The following is a 15,530-nucleotide window of genomic DNA, read 5'->3' on the forward strand; positions in this document are numbered from 1 at the left end:
ATTCGGTCTGCTTGCCTTCATTGGTCAGAACATTGATTTTGGGGTTGGGATGTTATGTTGTGGCTGTGCAGGACACTTTTAAAATACTGTGTACAATTTTGGTCAACTTTCTATTGGAAAGATGTTGTTAAACTTGACAGGGTGCAGAAAAGATTTCCATCAGTATTGCTGGGACTGGAGGGTTCGAGTTATAGGGAGATGAGTCTAGACTAGCATTTCCACCCCCCCCCCCCCCCAGGATGTTGGAGACTGAGTGGTGACCTTAATAGAGGTTTATACAATCATGAAAGGCGTGGACAGGGTGAATGGCCAAGGTTTTTTTGCCCCCTAGAGTGGGGACTCCAAAACTACAGGTCATAGGTTTAAAGTGGGAGCGAAATGCTTTAGAAAAGTTCCTGACGGGTAAGGTTTTCACACAGATGGTATGTGTGAGGAACCAGCTGCCAGATGAAATGGTGGAGGCTGGTACAATTACAACATTTGAAAGGCATCTGGATGTGTATGTGAGCAGGAACGGTTTAGAGCGATATGGGCCAAATGCTGGAAAAGGGGATTAGGACACATTGGGATATCTGGTCAGCATGGATGAGTTGGACTGAAGGGTGTGTTTCTGTGCCGTAGGGATTCTATAATAGCATAACAGGACTGAAGAAAGGGGGAAAAATGACAGGTTGATTTACTGAAGGAGAGTGTGAGAGACAAGTTTCATGTCAGATAGGGGTTCACCTGCACATCCGTCAATTTGGTCTACTATATCTCTTGCTCCTGGTGTGGCCTCCTCCACAACAGTGAAACCAAGTGTAGACTTGGAGACTGTGTTTCGTAGAGCATCTGCTCTCTGTACGTGACAAATGACAACACCTTCCTGTCACCAACCATTTTAACTCCCTCTCGCACTCCTTGGGTGACATGCCCATCCTGGGCCTTCTTTAGTATCACAATGACACTGCCTGCAAACTGGAGGAGCAACACCTCTGGTATGGGAAGCCCACAGCCCAATGGCCGAAACAACATGGAATTCACTATTTTTAAAATCTCCCCACCTCTGGCCTCTTCCATCCAACCCACGCTCTCAGCCCTGCCTCTTGACCTGACACAACCTGTCCATCTTCTCTCCCACCTTTCCACCCCACCCATGCCACTGATCAATCCCCACCACACCCTAACTGCGCTCACCTATCCCATTCCACCTACCTTCTCCAGCCCCACCCCTTCTCTCCCTATTTATTTTGGAGCTCCTTCCCCCTCCCCATTTCTGAAGAAGGGTTCTGAGCCGAAACGTCAACTTGCCTGCTCCTCTGGCCCTGCCTGGCCTGCTGTGTTCACCAGCTCCATGTCATGTTGTCTCTGACTCCAGCATTTGCAGTTCTTGCTATCTCAGAGAGAGACAAGTGTTATGCACTGTAAACATTAGAGAAGAGATGGTATCCCTCTGAGACGCTGTGGAGTTAGTTAGGGTACAGTGAGTTGAAAGAAATGGAACACTAATGCAGCAAAAGGTGACATTGAGAGAGTGACTGCTGAGGTTGGTTTGATATATGATAGATTCCTGATAAATTGTAAATTCCATTTTTGCTTCGACTAAAAATCTATTCATTGTTTAAAGTGCTAGAAATGCACCATCAGTTTTGTACCATCAATGTTTGGACTTCTCTTGAGACTGTGTAAGTTACTTTCAGATTATTTTCAATGTTTCTGTACGACCGAAGCTACAATTCTCATTAACTATTTGCTTTCCCATGTCAGTATCATTGTTCACTGGCTCGGGTTTGTGGGGGGTGGCATCAGCTTTTTCAAAGCTGGTGGTGGTTAGTGTCTGCTACTTTTCTGATTTGCCTGGTATGCTATTGGTAAAGAATCGGAACCCAGCTACGGGGGAGCCGAGTGCTCAAGCTTGAGCCTCTGGCTTGAAGAGAATGTTCAATGTAAATAGTTTATCAGCAAAACTGATCCCTGCTATTTCTCAGTCCTGCTGCTCACCATCGGAAAAGCTTTCCGAGTAATCAGCTTCTACAGAAGCTAGAGGGCACCTGCCAGCAACTGTGCAGCATAGGTGTTAAAATCCAAGAAGTGCACATAATATATTGTTTCTTGTCCCCATGGCAATGTTAGGTAACTCTGCTTGGCAACTACAGTAGCTGCCTAATCATGCGGGATACTCATAACCACATGAAAATCACATTGTAACTAGCTAGGACTTGAATGCTAACTGCCTCCTACTCTCTGTCACATTTTTGTGCAATAAAATTTGGCAACATGCAACATAAGCATGTAATATAAGCGTAAAAGTTACCTATGCGGGGCCTGGAGATGCAGGGGGGCTTCACTGAGCTCAGTAATGAAATGCTGGGTCTCTTCCAGCCTAGATTGTGTATCCTTTCCATTCAGAAAGCCTCCTGAAACCGCAAGCCCCCCACCCCATCCAGAATAACTCAGCCGACTGTCTGCCAGCATGACAACTTGTTGCACATATGATCCTCACAAACCCACTCCCATTGTAGTGGATGTCTCTCATTCCAGCTCCTGGATGAATAGCTAACAAGAGAAAAAGTATCTGTTTAATTCCTGTTAATAGTTGGCTTGCAAGATTTGGGAAGGAGTGATTGAATCCCAAGTAATTGTCTGCATTTCAGTGTAGGAGCATGGTGCCAAGTTTAAGATCCTCAGTTATTAGTGGAATAACCTTAATGGAAAGATTTTGCATCTGGCCTTCCAGTGGAACACAGACTTGAAAACTGAGATGTTTCTTATCAAATTAAAGATTACAATTGACTCAAATGCCTAGAGAACACTCGAAGGTGGCCGATTCCGTGAATGTTACCAGGCTACCCTTGGCTTAGTGTGTGAGTTCTGCACCCATCTTTCGCAGACACTATTACCTTCGCTCCCACAAACCTTCCCCAGAATTCTGTTACAGTACTTGAGTAGGACCGCACTCTAAATCACCAATTGATCCTTAGTTTTAACATTTTTTGTTTTTTTAAAAATAAATATAGCAACCAGCTTTTCTCAAACAAGACTGGACTTGTAGATTGAACACTAGTTACTGGTTGGTTGGCTTACTTTATTTGCTATGTACAGGAATTGTACGTAGTCCGGATACTAATGATGTTCTTTATTTGATAAAGAACAGAGTTGAGTATGTGCAGCCTTAACATTTTATTGTTAGAGATATTAAGAACTGCCAATGCTGGAGTCAGAGATTACACAGTGTAGAGCTGAATGAACACAGCAGGCCACGCAGCATCAGAAGAGCAGGAAGGTTGACGTTTCGGGTCAGGACTGTTCTTCAGAAATGGGGGAGGGGGAAGGGAGCTCTGAAATAAATAGAGAGGGGAGGGGTGGGACTGGGGAAGGTAGGTGGAATGGTGATAGGTGAGTGCAGGTAGGGAGTGGTGGGGATTGGACCAATGAGGTTGGAGGAGCGGATAGGTGGGAGAGATGGAGACAGAGGTGCCCAGGAAGAAGAGAGAGTTATCAGAGATGGTCCAGGTGAACTTGAAATTGGGGTGAAAGGTGTTAGTAAAGCTGATGAACTGTTCAAGCTCCTTGTGGGAGCCAAGGCAGCACCGATATAGTCTTCAATGTAGAAGAGGAAGAGATGGGCGGGGGGAGGGAGTGCGATTAGAGCCAGTGTAGCTGCAGAACTTGAACGGTTCATCAACTTCACTAACACCTTTCACCCCACCCTCAAGTTTACCTGTACCATTGCTGAAAACCTCTCTCTCCTTCCTCAACCTCTCTGTCTCCAGCTCTGGTGACCACCTCAACTGATATCTATTTCAATCCCACCAACTCCCCATAGCTACCAAGACTACACCTCCTCTCACCCACCTTCCTGCAAGAATGCGATCCCCTACTCGCAGTTCCTCCACCTCTGCCACATCTACTCCCAAGATGAGGCATTCCACTCCTGCACATCCTAGGTGTCCTCCTGTTTCAAGGACCACAACCTTCCCGCTTCAGTGATCAAAAATGCTCTCCACTGCATTTCTTGCATTACTACACGTCTGCCCTCACACCCCCTCCCCACAACAAAACCAAAGACAGAATCACCCTTGTCCTCACATATCACCCCACTAAACTTCAGATTCAACGTATCATTCTCTGTCACCTGCAATCTGACCTCACAACCAAAGTTATATTTCCATCCCCACCAACTGTCTGTCTTCCATAGGGACCGCACTGTCCATGACTCCGTCATCCGCTTCACGCTCCCCACCAACCCCACCATCCCCAGCACCTTGCCCTGCAACCGCAGGAAGTGCTACACCTGCCCCCTACAGCTCCCCCTCATTTCCATCCATGACACCAAATAAACCTTCCACATCAGATGTTCACCTGCACATCCACCAATGTGGTCTATTGCATCCGCTGCTCCCGATGTGGACTCCTCTATATCGGTGAGACCGAGTGGAGGCTCAGAGACTGCCTTGTGGAGCACCTGTGCTCTGTTCATGACAAACGACAACGCCTTCCAGTCGCGAACCATTTCAGTTCCCCCTCCCACTCCCTGGGCGACATGTCCATCCTGGGCCGCCTCCAGTGTCACAACGACGCCACCCGGAAACTGGAGGAGCAGCAGCTCATGTTCTGCCTCGGGAGCCTTCAACCCAATGGTCTCAATGTAGACTTTATCAGGTTCAAAATCTCCCCACCTCCCCCGACCTTAACCCAAGACTATCGCACCCCCCCCCACCCCGCCTCCTTGACCTGTCCATCTTCTCTCCCACCTATCCGCTCCTCCCCACCTCATTGACCAGGCCCCACCACAGCATTTCACTGTTTGTCTGTTTGAGACATGCTCAATATTGTGAGTGCATACAAGGCAGTTTTTTTTTCTGAAAGTGTTGTTGGAGATTAATTTGTTTGTTGATGGAATGTGTGCTTCACTGGCTGCGTCAGTATTTATTACCCATCCCTGACTGGCCTTGATCTGGGTGGTTTGCTGGGGCCGTCACTTTACTCACAAACAAAAACAGAAGTTGCTGGAAAAGCTCAGCCGTTCTGGCAGCATCTGTTGAGAAAAAAAATCAGTTAATGTTTCCGGTCCAGTGACACTTCCTGTTCTGAGGAAGGGTTAATGGACTCAAAATATTAACTCTGATTTTTTTCTTCACAGATGCTGCCAGAACGGCTGAGCTTTTCCAGCAACTTCTGTTTTTGTTTGTGATTTACATCGTCCGCAGTTCTTTTGATTTTCAGTCTCTTTGCTGTTGGTCTTGTGGGCGGCACAGTGGCTCAGTGGTGAGCACTGCAGCCTCACAGCTCCAGGGACCCAGGTTCGATTCCAGCCTCGGGCGACTGTCTGTGTGGAGTTCGCACATCCTCCCTGCATCTGCGTGGGTTTCCTCCAGGTGCTCCAGTTCCTCCCACAGTTCAAAGACTTGCAGGCTAGGTGGATTGGCCATGCTAAATTGCCCACAGTGTTCAGAGGTGAATAGGTCTGGGTGGGATGCTGCAAGGGGCGGTGTGGACTTGTTGGGCTGAATGGCCTGTTTCCACACAGTGGGGAACCTAATCCTATCTAGAATCTCAAGTAGGCCAGACCAGGTAATGGTGGCAGATTTCCTTCCCTAAAAGACATTGGTGGATTAGCTGGGTCTTTACCACGATCAACAGTGATTACATGGTCACAATTAAGTTAGCTTTCAATTCTAGATTATTTTTAGTGTGCCAATTTATTGTGGATTATTAGTTCATGAATAGAAAAGATTTGGAGGGATATGGGCCAAGCACAGGCAGATGGGACTAGTTTATTTTGGGAACATGGTCAGTGTGGACTCTTACTGTTTCCATGCTGTATGACTCTTACAATGGCTGGAGAGTTGACAAGAACACTGCAGCACCAGTGCTGTTCAGACATATTCCTGGGCTTTTTCCAAGATCAAAGGCCTCCTAGGAGAGGGTTAGGAAAGTCCAGCCTACTGAGAGCTGCTGGAGAAACAAAAGCCAACAGCTCCTCATTGATCACCCATCAGAGTGGCAATGGCTGATCTGGTCCTAGATCCACCAGAGTATCGCCAGAGATCCAGGTGTGGCTCAGTGGTGTGGAAAAGAGAGAGGGAGACTGGGTGTTCGGAAGGGTGTGGACAGTTAAGGCAGCAGAATTGGCTGTCAGCACGCACCCTAAGTACTGCCACACAGTTATCTTTTTGTTTATTTTAGGTGGCCTGGAGGTATCATCCAACGTGATTTATGCAAAACACATATCTGCTTTGGTTCATATACCTGATCAAATGTCTCTTCCATATTCAATGAAGGTTCTGCACTAAATATGTCATTATCGTGTTTCCTTGTTTTGTGTACATAGAGTTTCTTTTGTTTTGGCAGTGCCAAGAAATTAAAATAAGGTCAGTGTGATTTACTGACATGTATCCACATAATGATCTCCCCCATTTCTCCATCATCTTGTTCACGCACATGGAAATCATCCTCATGTTCTGAATACATTCATTCATTGCTCATTGGGAACCTGGGGAAATACTTCTCAATTCCCTGCATGTTCCCACTTTTCCTCTGTTAAGGCACAATACTTCACTACTGACACCTGTGCAAACCTTCACAATCTACTTCATTCTGAGTGTATGATGCGATTACGGATTAGGTGAGGAGAAGGCAGGAACAACACATCTTAGCTGCAGTTACATCTTTTTACTGACTTAATCAATGTCCAATTAAATACTTTAGTATACAACAGGAAGGTAGCACTCTGCTGTTTGTGCCATACATTTACCAAGCTGCTGTTTACTTGCCATGCCATGCCATGCCCAGCACCACCAACAGCCTAATCTGTCAGCCTTCCAAAATCTTCCAAAACTGTTCTCACTTAAACTGCTGCTTCTCCTCTGGTTGCATGTATTTTTTTTTTCTCTTTTCATTGATAAAAGCAGAATGGGATGACGAAGGAAACTGTTTGTAAATGGCAGATGGATTCAGCTGTCTGAATCCAAATTGTGGTTATAGTGTCTGCAGATATAGGGTTCTCCTTCAAGAGCTGCACTATTTCCTTGTGATCAGCGGTGTGAGCTTACGTGGTGCAGAGTTAACAAATTCCAGTGGTTACTTATGAATAATGCAAGTAACCTTCTGTCCAATTCATGACACTGGAGGGTGCTATAAAGAAGGAGGTGAGTCATGTTCTATTATTTATGTCGGTTATGAACATGGAAAGCTGCTTTCACTTAACCTCGGTCAATCTTGAAAGATCGTTGAAAACATTGGTATTCCATGAGGCAGTGAATGTGGTACTGCTGTTTACACTCGGTGTCAGCAACTATATCAGGTCTACACAACTCACTTATGAGGAATTTCTGTTCTCAATGCCAGGAGTCCGTTTCCTCCAGTCACTTTCAATGGATGCATTGGAGAAGCTGGTGGCAGAGGAAAATTAAATTAAAATATTGTTGCAGGAATCCAGCTAGGCCTGTCCTTTTTAAGGATTGTTGAAAATTGTTTGTTCCACCTATTTTTCATCCATTATATTCACAAGTAGGATGGTAGGATTTCCTACAGTCAGTTGGGGTAGATTCCTATTTGGGGTGGTACTGTAAAATGGGCAATATCTCATCAGCCTCCCTTTTCACACTCCATGTGAAAATTGTTTCCAGTGATTTGATTTGCCATGGCTTTCCCTGAGTTCTCAAACCCCAAAGGGAAACATTAGACATTTGAAATACTCAGCAGGTCAGGCAGCCTGTCTGGAGAGAGGAACAGAGTGAATCAGGCAAGACCTATCCTGGTTGTGGTCCTGGTCTACAAGACCCCATGCATTCAACCAGCTCGCACACCCAGATTTTAATTGGTTTCAGGTGGGACTTGCAAACCCTGCCAAGAGGAACCGCTGTCTCAAAGAGTTGCTAACTAGTTCACTAGCCAGCAGCTCTCTTACAGCAACAGCACCACCAGAACACAAAGTGGGGGCCCACATCTTTGGAGGATCTCTGATTAGCACAAGATGCCCCGCTAGGTTGCATCCTCCTCCCAGTCTACCCACTAGATTGCTAGCTCTTGCTGCGCTGTCCTTGCCACAGGAGTAGCCCAGCAGCAGCAGATGGAGATCCTTAAGTGGTCAGCAATTTGTCATTGGCATGAAATTGTCAATTCTCTTTTTCTCCTCAAAGCCACTGCCTGATCAAATGGGTATCTCCAGGATTTTCTGTTTTCAAGTCAGATTTTATGTTTCTGTGGTATTTCGCTTTGATTTTGGCCTGAAGTTTTCATTTATCTATTTCCAACATTATTGCTATCTGACTGCTATATGTTTGCAGAAATATCTGTTTATATTTCAGCCTTCCAGTGATTACTTTTATTGCTATCTGTTTACACATTACATCAAAGTCGCTTTAGTAACCACAGCACAAATATTGTGTCATCCTCCCTCGATCATGGCATAGTGCCTTATTTTAAGGGCCCCAAACATTTTAATAAAGTCCTGTTAATATGCCAGTTATCTCACACACCTGACCTCAGCAGTCAGCACTCTGTTTTCCATGTGGCATTTCAAACTGTTGTGTCGCAGAACTGATCACCTCCTCTAGTTGTCTAGCTGCCCGAAGGCAGGTCCGATACACTGCATTAAGACCACCACAATGGCTGGGACAAGTACGTAAGTCCTAAATCCCAATCCTTCCCCCACAATGGGTGGCATGGTGGCTCAGTGGTTAGCACTGCAGCCTCACAGCGCCAGGGACCTGATTTCGATTCCAGCCTCGGTTGACTGTCTGTGTGGAGTTTGCACGTTCTCCCCGTGTCTGTGCGGGTTTCTTCCCACAGTCCAAAGACATGCAGGCTAGGTGGATTGGCCATGCTAAATTGCCCATAGTGTTCAGCGGTGTGTGGGTTACAGGGGGATGGGTCTGGGTGGGATGCTTCAAGGGGCATCTTGTGTGAACTTGTGGGTTGAAGGGCCTGTTTCCACACTGTAAGGAATCTAGTCTAATCTAATCTAATCGAAAGGGGTCTCTGACCCACTGTAACAGTACGAACCTTTTATTTGTTTGTTATCATCCAGAGCAAATGGGGGTAGAGATGGCAGAGACTGCAGTTATCTTCCATGATTTGGTTGGCCAGGAATGTGTCCTAGTTGTACAAATTCATATCCAATCTGTTTGACCATCATATGAGCACACATTTTTTGGTCATCAAATCCTGGAGGCAGACTCAAAATGGGCTTCTGGCTCCAACACGGTGATGGGACCCACTGTGTCACAAGGCTTCCACAGATCTGGTAAAGTGAGGGTAAACATTGCCCAAACCACCCCCCCCCCCCCACCAAACAAAGTTATAGGCATCCTCATGGTATTCCTGCTCCTAAATGCCGAAAATTAACAGTCTCACTCCGCCATCACTAAGGTGTGGAACCGATGTGCAATCGGATATTGTTAGAATAAGTGGACACTGAGGCTGGTAGCGAAGTAGCTTGGCAGTTCCTGGACAAAAGGACATTGAATAGACGCAGCGGGAGGAGGAATAGCCCATATTCTCCTCTTCCCTAATGTAGCTTTGCAACTGGCTGCTCTCAAGGAACAACCTTTGACACAAAGAAAGCCCCTGCTGGGTGGCTGTTTCCGTGCTGTGTGGAGTTGGATTCCCAACCCAAAACCTACTTCTGGGTTTTCATACATGTAATCTATAAAAGAGCATCAAGCGATAGGGGGAAGTGTAAAATCACAAGCCTTCCTGGAATTTTGCCTTTATAACACACCCACAATTGTCAGGCCAAATTTCACTTCGCCTGTAATCAACTATGTAAACAAGGAAGTTTCTGTCACAGCCTCAGCTGTAATTGTAGGTGCCGTTTTTAGCTCAATGAAGTCTTCAAAATCTTTACATGACTCCATTTTTCCCTAAACCAATGCTGCAAGAATGCCGAGGGAGATGATTTTCTAAAAATAATGTTCAGACTTCCTCATGCTGCTGGCTTTCCACAAGTGGTTTTATCTGTTAACATATACGGAGAGCCAGAGGCTATTAGTGTTACCAGCAAGTGCAGAAATACTCGTCAACAGCCAAGTGCAGAGTAAATCTATGAGATGAAAGGTGTAAGGTATGCCTTTTTTCTGATTTTTTTTTTCAATAAGTAAACGGATAAACAATTGTGGAGCAAAATATCAAATATTGTTTATTATGGTGCACCTTCCTGCTGTGTATAATCAAATATACATTTTGGTGATCAGTGTTAGCTTCAGTGGAAAATTCAAATTTTGCCTAACTACTGAATTTGGATCACTCTGATTTTAATTGCCAGTCCTTCAAACAAAGATATATGAGAATGTGTCAGATCTAACTGTATGTGTCCATAAGCATTGGATCAAACTGTACTTATTCATATCTGTAGCTGTTGGAAGCCTCTTTGGCATTTGACTCATGATGTGACAAAAATTAGGAGAAGAGTTGAAAGATAATGTTGAATCTCCGGGTGGCTAATCTCAGGATTCTAACTCCTGAAATCAACCATGCTGTGTACTCTTGAAATGTCTTTCTTTGAACATCATTGAATAAATCTTGATGTCTTTAGAGGTGCTCTTTATTCATACGAAAGGCATGATTGCCTCGATTTCCTTTTTGAACAAGGAAGGAACGAGATTCAGTGTGTTAGAGCTAGGTAGGGTTGCTCTCTCATTAGAGAAAGACGACAGGAGGGCCACCGTGCCTCCAACAAGGGGAGAGGTTGAGAAGGAGAGTCCATCATGGCTACCTCAGCCAAATGAAAAACAAGTTTCCCTCCTTTTTCTTCTTCTGCTTTGAACAGTCTCGTTGAATTTTGATGGCGATGGGGAGCTTCTGACAATCAGGAGCAAGCACTGCTGCACTGTTTTTGATATTTGGTGGGACTGTATTTCAGGAAGTTAAGGAAAAGCTCACAAGCTAAAAGAACCCAATTTCTTCTTTTGTTCAGTCAGTACGTGCTAATCCCTGACTGATCAGTTCTCAATATACTCTCTTGTATTTTCCTCAGTCTGTGATGTCTGAAAAGTTGATGGTTAAGAGGTAGTAATCTACAATGAATTGGACCATTACCTAAGTTTGTGCTTTAATGCTGTTGTCCATTTAGATTTGGCTTCGGTCTCCTAAGTATGGAAATTTGAATCCTAAAAACATTTGAAAACCACAGTTTTGCCCAAGGTGATATATTAGTGGTTTCTGCAATAATTACATCGCACAGTCCAAAACCAAACTAGGCAAAGGTAAGAAATTGATCAACCTTCTGAAGAGCTATCAAAGGCAACAGTAGGATTTCACAATTGGAATAGGGATGGAGGAAATCAACCGTGATCATTGTTAATAAAGTATGGATGCTGAATGAGAACTTGGATATAATGCCTACAGGAATGCCTTCTGAAAATAATAGCAAGGTGGTTGGATAGTTTAGAGTGTGGTGTTAATAATGCCAAAGTTGTGGGTTCAATCTCCATACTAGCCAATGTTGCTGGCTTCTTCGCCAGACTTTAGTTCTTAAGGGGATTGACAAAGTAAACGTCAAAAGGATGCTTCGTCATGTGGAGAAGTGGAGAACAAGAAGTCATAATTTTAGGATAAAGCAAAGCAGATTTAAAACAAAGATGAGGATAATTTACTTCGCTCAAAGGATCGTCAGTCTGTGGAATTCCCTACCTCAGAGCACAGTGGATGCTGGGACATTGATTAAATGTAAGGAGGAGATAGACAGATATTTTAATTAGTGTTAAGTTGAAGTGTTACAAAGAGTGAGCAGGAAAGTGGAAATGAGGCCAAGATGAACTCAGTCATGATGATATCAAATGATGAAGCAGGTTCGAGGGACTGAGCTGCCTACTCCCCCTAGTTCTTATGTTCTTAAGGTATTGGAAAGTGGGCTGGGGCTGGAAAACCAGATCTACAGAAAAATGATAATTAAGCAAGAATATGAACAAGTAAATGGTTTGAAATGATGGTGCAGTTTTGTCCTTTTGAAGAACAGATCTAAAGATATAGGTAGAAGTGAGAGAAATATTCTTCTAAGCACTAGTATCAGAAGAAGTTTGAAAATTGAGAAGTGTAAAGCCCCACATGGCATTTCATACCCCTGAGGTTTGCAGGTTTATGGGAGTGAGCAGGCACGTATGATTGCATTTTCATAATGACAGAGTAGGTCTTCAACTTAACCAAAGTGGCCCCAAAGTTCCCATTCAGACTTGGTCACATTTTCACCAGAGATGGAATATCGGCAGGTTGTATTTTGTTGCTTACTTGGCCACCACCATTAACAACCAAATGTAACAGAACGGTAGAGCTTGGATCAGATCCTTTGGTTGTGGAATCACTTGGCCCTGTCTATAGCATGCTGCTTCCAATGTTTAACAAACCATTCCCAGTGATGAATGTTGAATGCCCCCACTCAAAGAACATGCTGTTCCATTGTCCTCCTCAGTGTTTCCTCCAAGAAGGATGGGAAGTCGTCAGCCAAGGGAAGAGAGGAGGGCTGTAGCTGGTATTGAGCTGGGGCTTTCCTAGCCAGTTGCAGTGATTGTATGGAGTCCAGAATCAATGTTGAATCCTCTCAGGGTAACTTCTTCCTGACTGTAAGCCAAGTGTTGCCACCTTCGGTGGGCCTGCCTTGCCTAGCGGTGCCGATGGTGTTTTCTGGGACTTTGTATATAAGAAGTTTGATTGCATGAGTATGACTGCCAAGCTGTTGCTTAACTAGTTTGTGAGACTGACCAATTTCTGAATGTTATAGGACTTCTCAGGATTGACTTGTATCCAGGTCAATACCAGGTGGTCTGTCCAGTTTCTGTTCTTTTTTTAATTTACGCATTTTAGCAGTTTGATTCAACAGAGTAGTTCAGAGGGCAGCATGGTGGCTCAGTGGTTAGCACTGCAGCCTCACAGTGCCAGGGACCCGGGTTCAATTCCACCTTTGGGTGACTGTCTGTGTGGAATTTACACATTCTCCCTGTGTCTGCATGGATTTCTACCAGGCGCTCTGGTTTTCTGCCGCAGTCCAATTCTGTGTGAGTTAGGTGGATTAGCCACAGGAAATGCAGGGTTACAGGAATAGGGGCTGTGGGTATGGCTGGGGTGCTGTTTAGAGGGTCGGTGAGGACTTGATAGGCCAAATGGCCAGCATCCATTCTTTAGAGATTCTTTGATTCCAGGAATAAAGTTTGCTCTGCAACATTTGTAGGTCTGACCACATTAATGAACGAGATGGGCTTTTTACGTGAAAATTGTCAATGGTTACATAGCTGTCATTAGTCTAGCTTTTCATTCCAGATTTTATTGAAGTGAAATGTCACGATTTTCCATGGGGCTCTGGATTACTATGCTTATGACATTCCCAGTATTCCACCATCTCAACTTGATTGAGACCTGTCAGGATGTTCAACAGGGTGGGCATAGACTGGATGTTTCTTCTTGTGGGAGTATCTAGAATTTGGTGGTTACTTTTGAAAAATAAGGAGTCATCTGTTAAGACAGAAATTAGAAGAATGTTTGTTTTTCCTCACAAAGGGTTGCTAGTATTTGGAATGCTCTTCCACAGAGAATGGTGGAAGTGAAGTCTTTGAATATTTTCGATAAAGGTAGATGGATTTATGATAAGTAAAGGCATTGGTGCGAATGTGGATTAATAAGATCAACATGGTCTTATTGAATGGCGGAGTAGCTTAGATTCCCTACAGTGTGGAAGCAGGCCCTTCGGCCCAACAAGTCCACACCGCCCCTTGAAGCATCCCACCCAGACCCATCCCGCTGTAACCCACACACCCCTGAACACTATGGGCAATTTAGCCTGGCCGATCCACCTAGACTGCACATCTTTGGACTGTGGGAGGAAATCAGAGCACCCGGAGGAAACCCACACAGACATGGGGAGAATATGTAAACTCCACACATGCAGTCGTCCGAGGCTGGAATTGAACCAGGTCCCTGGCACTGTGAGGCTGCAGCGCTAACCACTGAGCCACCATGCCGCCCCAAATGCAGGCTCAAGGAGCGAGGAGCCAGTAGGCTACTCCTACTCCAAATTTATGTCTTTGCACATTTGTGTAGTGTGTGGACACAAATCTTTGAAAGTGATTGCACAAGTCAAGGCTGTTAAAATGCTGATGGAATCTTTAATTTTCTTAAAATATGATTTACATGGAAAGCAAGAAAATCATGCTCATTCATTTTATAGCAGGGGAGTGTTTACTGTTTTTAAAAGGAATCTGATGCCTTTCATGTTATCTTCTGCCTACTTTTGGGCCGCAGCGAGGATGGAGGAGAAAGGCAGGCTGGAAGGCAGTTTGGAGACCTTTCATTATTTAAGAATAAAAGTTGTGAAGTTATTACATGCAATAATTCCCATTCTTGGAAAACCACTCTGTAGAAAAACTGAAATGCCCCAGAACTTCAGAAATCCACAATGTTAAAGTCTGCAATAGATAGGTCCTGGGATTTCACTTATAAGAAAAATTGAGCAGCTTGGGTCTATATTCATTGATGTTTAGGAAAATGAGAAATGGTCTAAATAAAACAGATGGTCCTGAAGGGATGTTTCCATTCATGGGGGAGTTTAGAACAAAGAGACACCGTTTCAAAATAAAAGTCTCCCATTTAAGTCAGCAATGAGGAGGAATTTTATCTCTGAGAGTAATTAACATTGGATTTCTCTTCCCCAGCAACCAGTAGAGGGAAAAAATATTCCTGGTTGAGTTAGATCGGTTTTTGACAATGGAGTCAAGGGTTATGGGGGATAAGCAGGAAAGGGGAGTTAAGGCCACAATGTTATTGAATGGCACAGTAGACTCAATGACTCAATATTTTTTATGTTCCTACTTCCTAGACATGTCAATCATTAATTGACTTGTATCAACCATGGCCACGCAAAATGATGGATACTTGCCGATGCAAATAATGTGACAGTTCCTGTTTCTGCATTGTGTTGTACTTGAAAAAGAAAGGGTGAAATAACAGGAAATAATAAGATATTGAGAAGTTATTCATTCACTGTACAGAGATTACAAAGCTAATTTAATCAAATTATGATGTTATTTTAGGTTTAATACTGGCAATGCATTAAAGTAATGCGAAAAAATCTGTAGCTATCAAGAGGTAGGAACATTGGATCTGAGGGATAACAGTGTGGTAAACATACAAATGCACAAAAATTGTTTTTTGGAGAATTAGAGTTAAATGTGTCATGTCACAGTTGCTATTTTGCAGTAGCTTCTCGTGATTGTCCAAGGTTGCATTAGCTTTGGGAGGTTCGATAAACTGACAGTTGTTTTGTGCTGTCCAAGTGTTATTGATTGGAAGACCACTGTTCCTTTGCACAAAATATAGCATGGATATTGCTGTTAGTAGTCACTGTTTTTTAAGCATATTTAAAGCATATTCTGCAGCTCTATAATTAAATTATCAGGTCCAGACCAGGTGAGTCCAATTTCCTACTAAATACACCATGCTTTTCTGAGGTTGAAGAGAGCGAGAAACACCAGTCCGTCGCAGGAGAGCAACCTCAGGCTAGGCCTTGGGTAAGATAAAGTATGGAGTTGGGAGTGATGTGCCACAAAGCAAGCTGAGTA

General features: G+C 44.1%; 1 protein-coding gene across 4 annotated transcripts in view; it reads left to right on the forward strand.

The window, feature by feature from the left end:
• blnk (B cell linker) overlaps positions 1-15,530 on the forward strand; it is a 205,153-nt gene that overhangs the window by 44,998 nt on the left and 144,625 nt on the right. For 2 of the 4 annotated variants that reach the window (XM_048551123.2, XM_048551126.2), the window contains exon 1: positions 9,755-10,048. The exons of the other annotated variants lie outside the window; for them this stretch is intronic. In XM_048551123.2, the coding sequence (XP_048407080.1) occupies positions 10,035-10,048 (14 nt within the window). In that variant the 5' untranslated portion in view covers positions 9,755-10,034. Of the gene's footprint in view, positions 1-9,754; positions 10,049-15,530 lie in introns of those variants that run through there. 4 annotated transcript variants of the gene reach the window in all.

Source organism: Stegostoma tigrinum, chromosome 20 (genome assembly GCF_030684315.1).
Source record: "Stegostoma tigrinum isolate sSteTig4 chromosome 20, sSteTig4.hap1, whole genome shotgun sequence".
Lineage (NCBI taxonomy): Eukaryota > Metazoa > Chordata > Chondrichthyes > Orectolobiformes > Stegostomatidae > Stegostoma > Stegostoma tigrinum.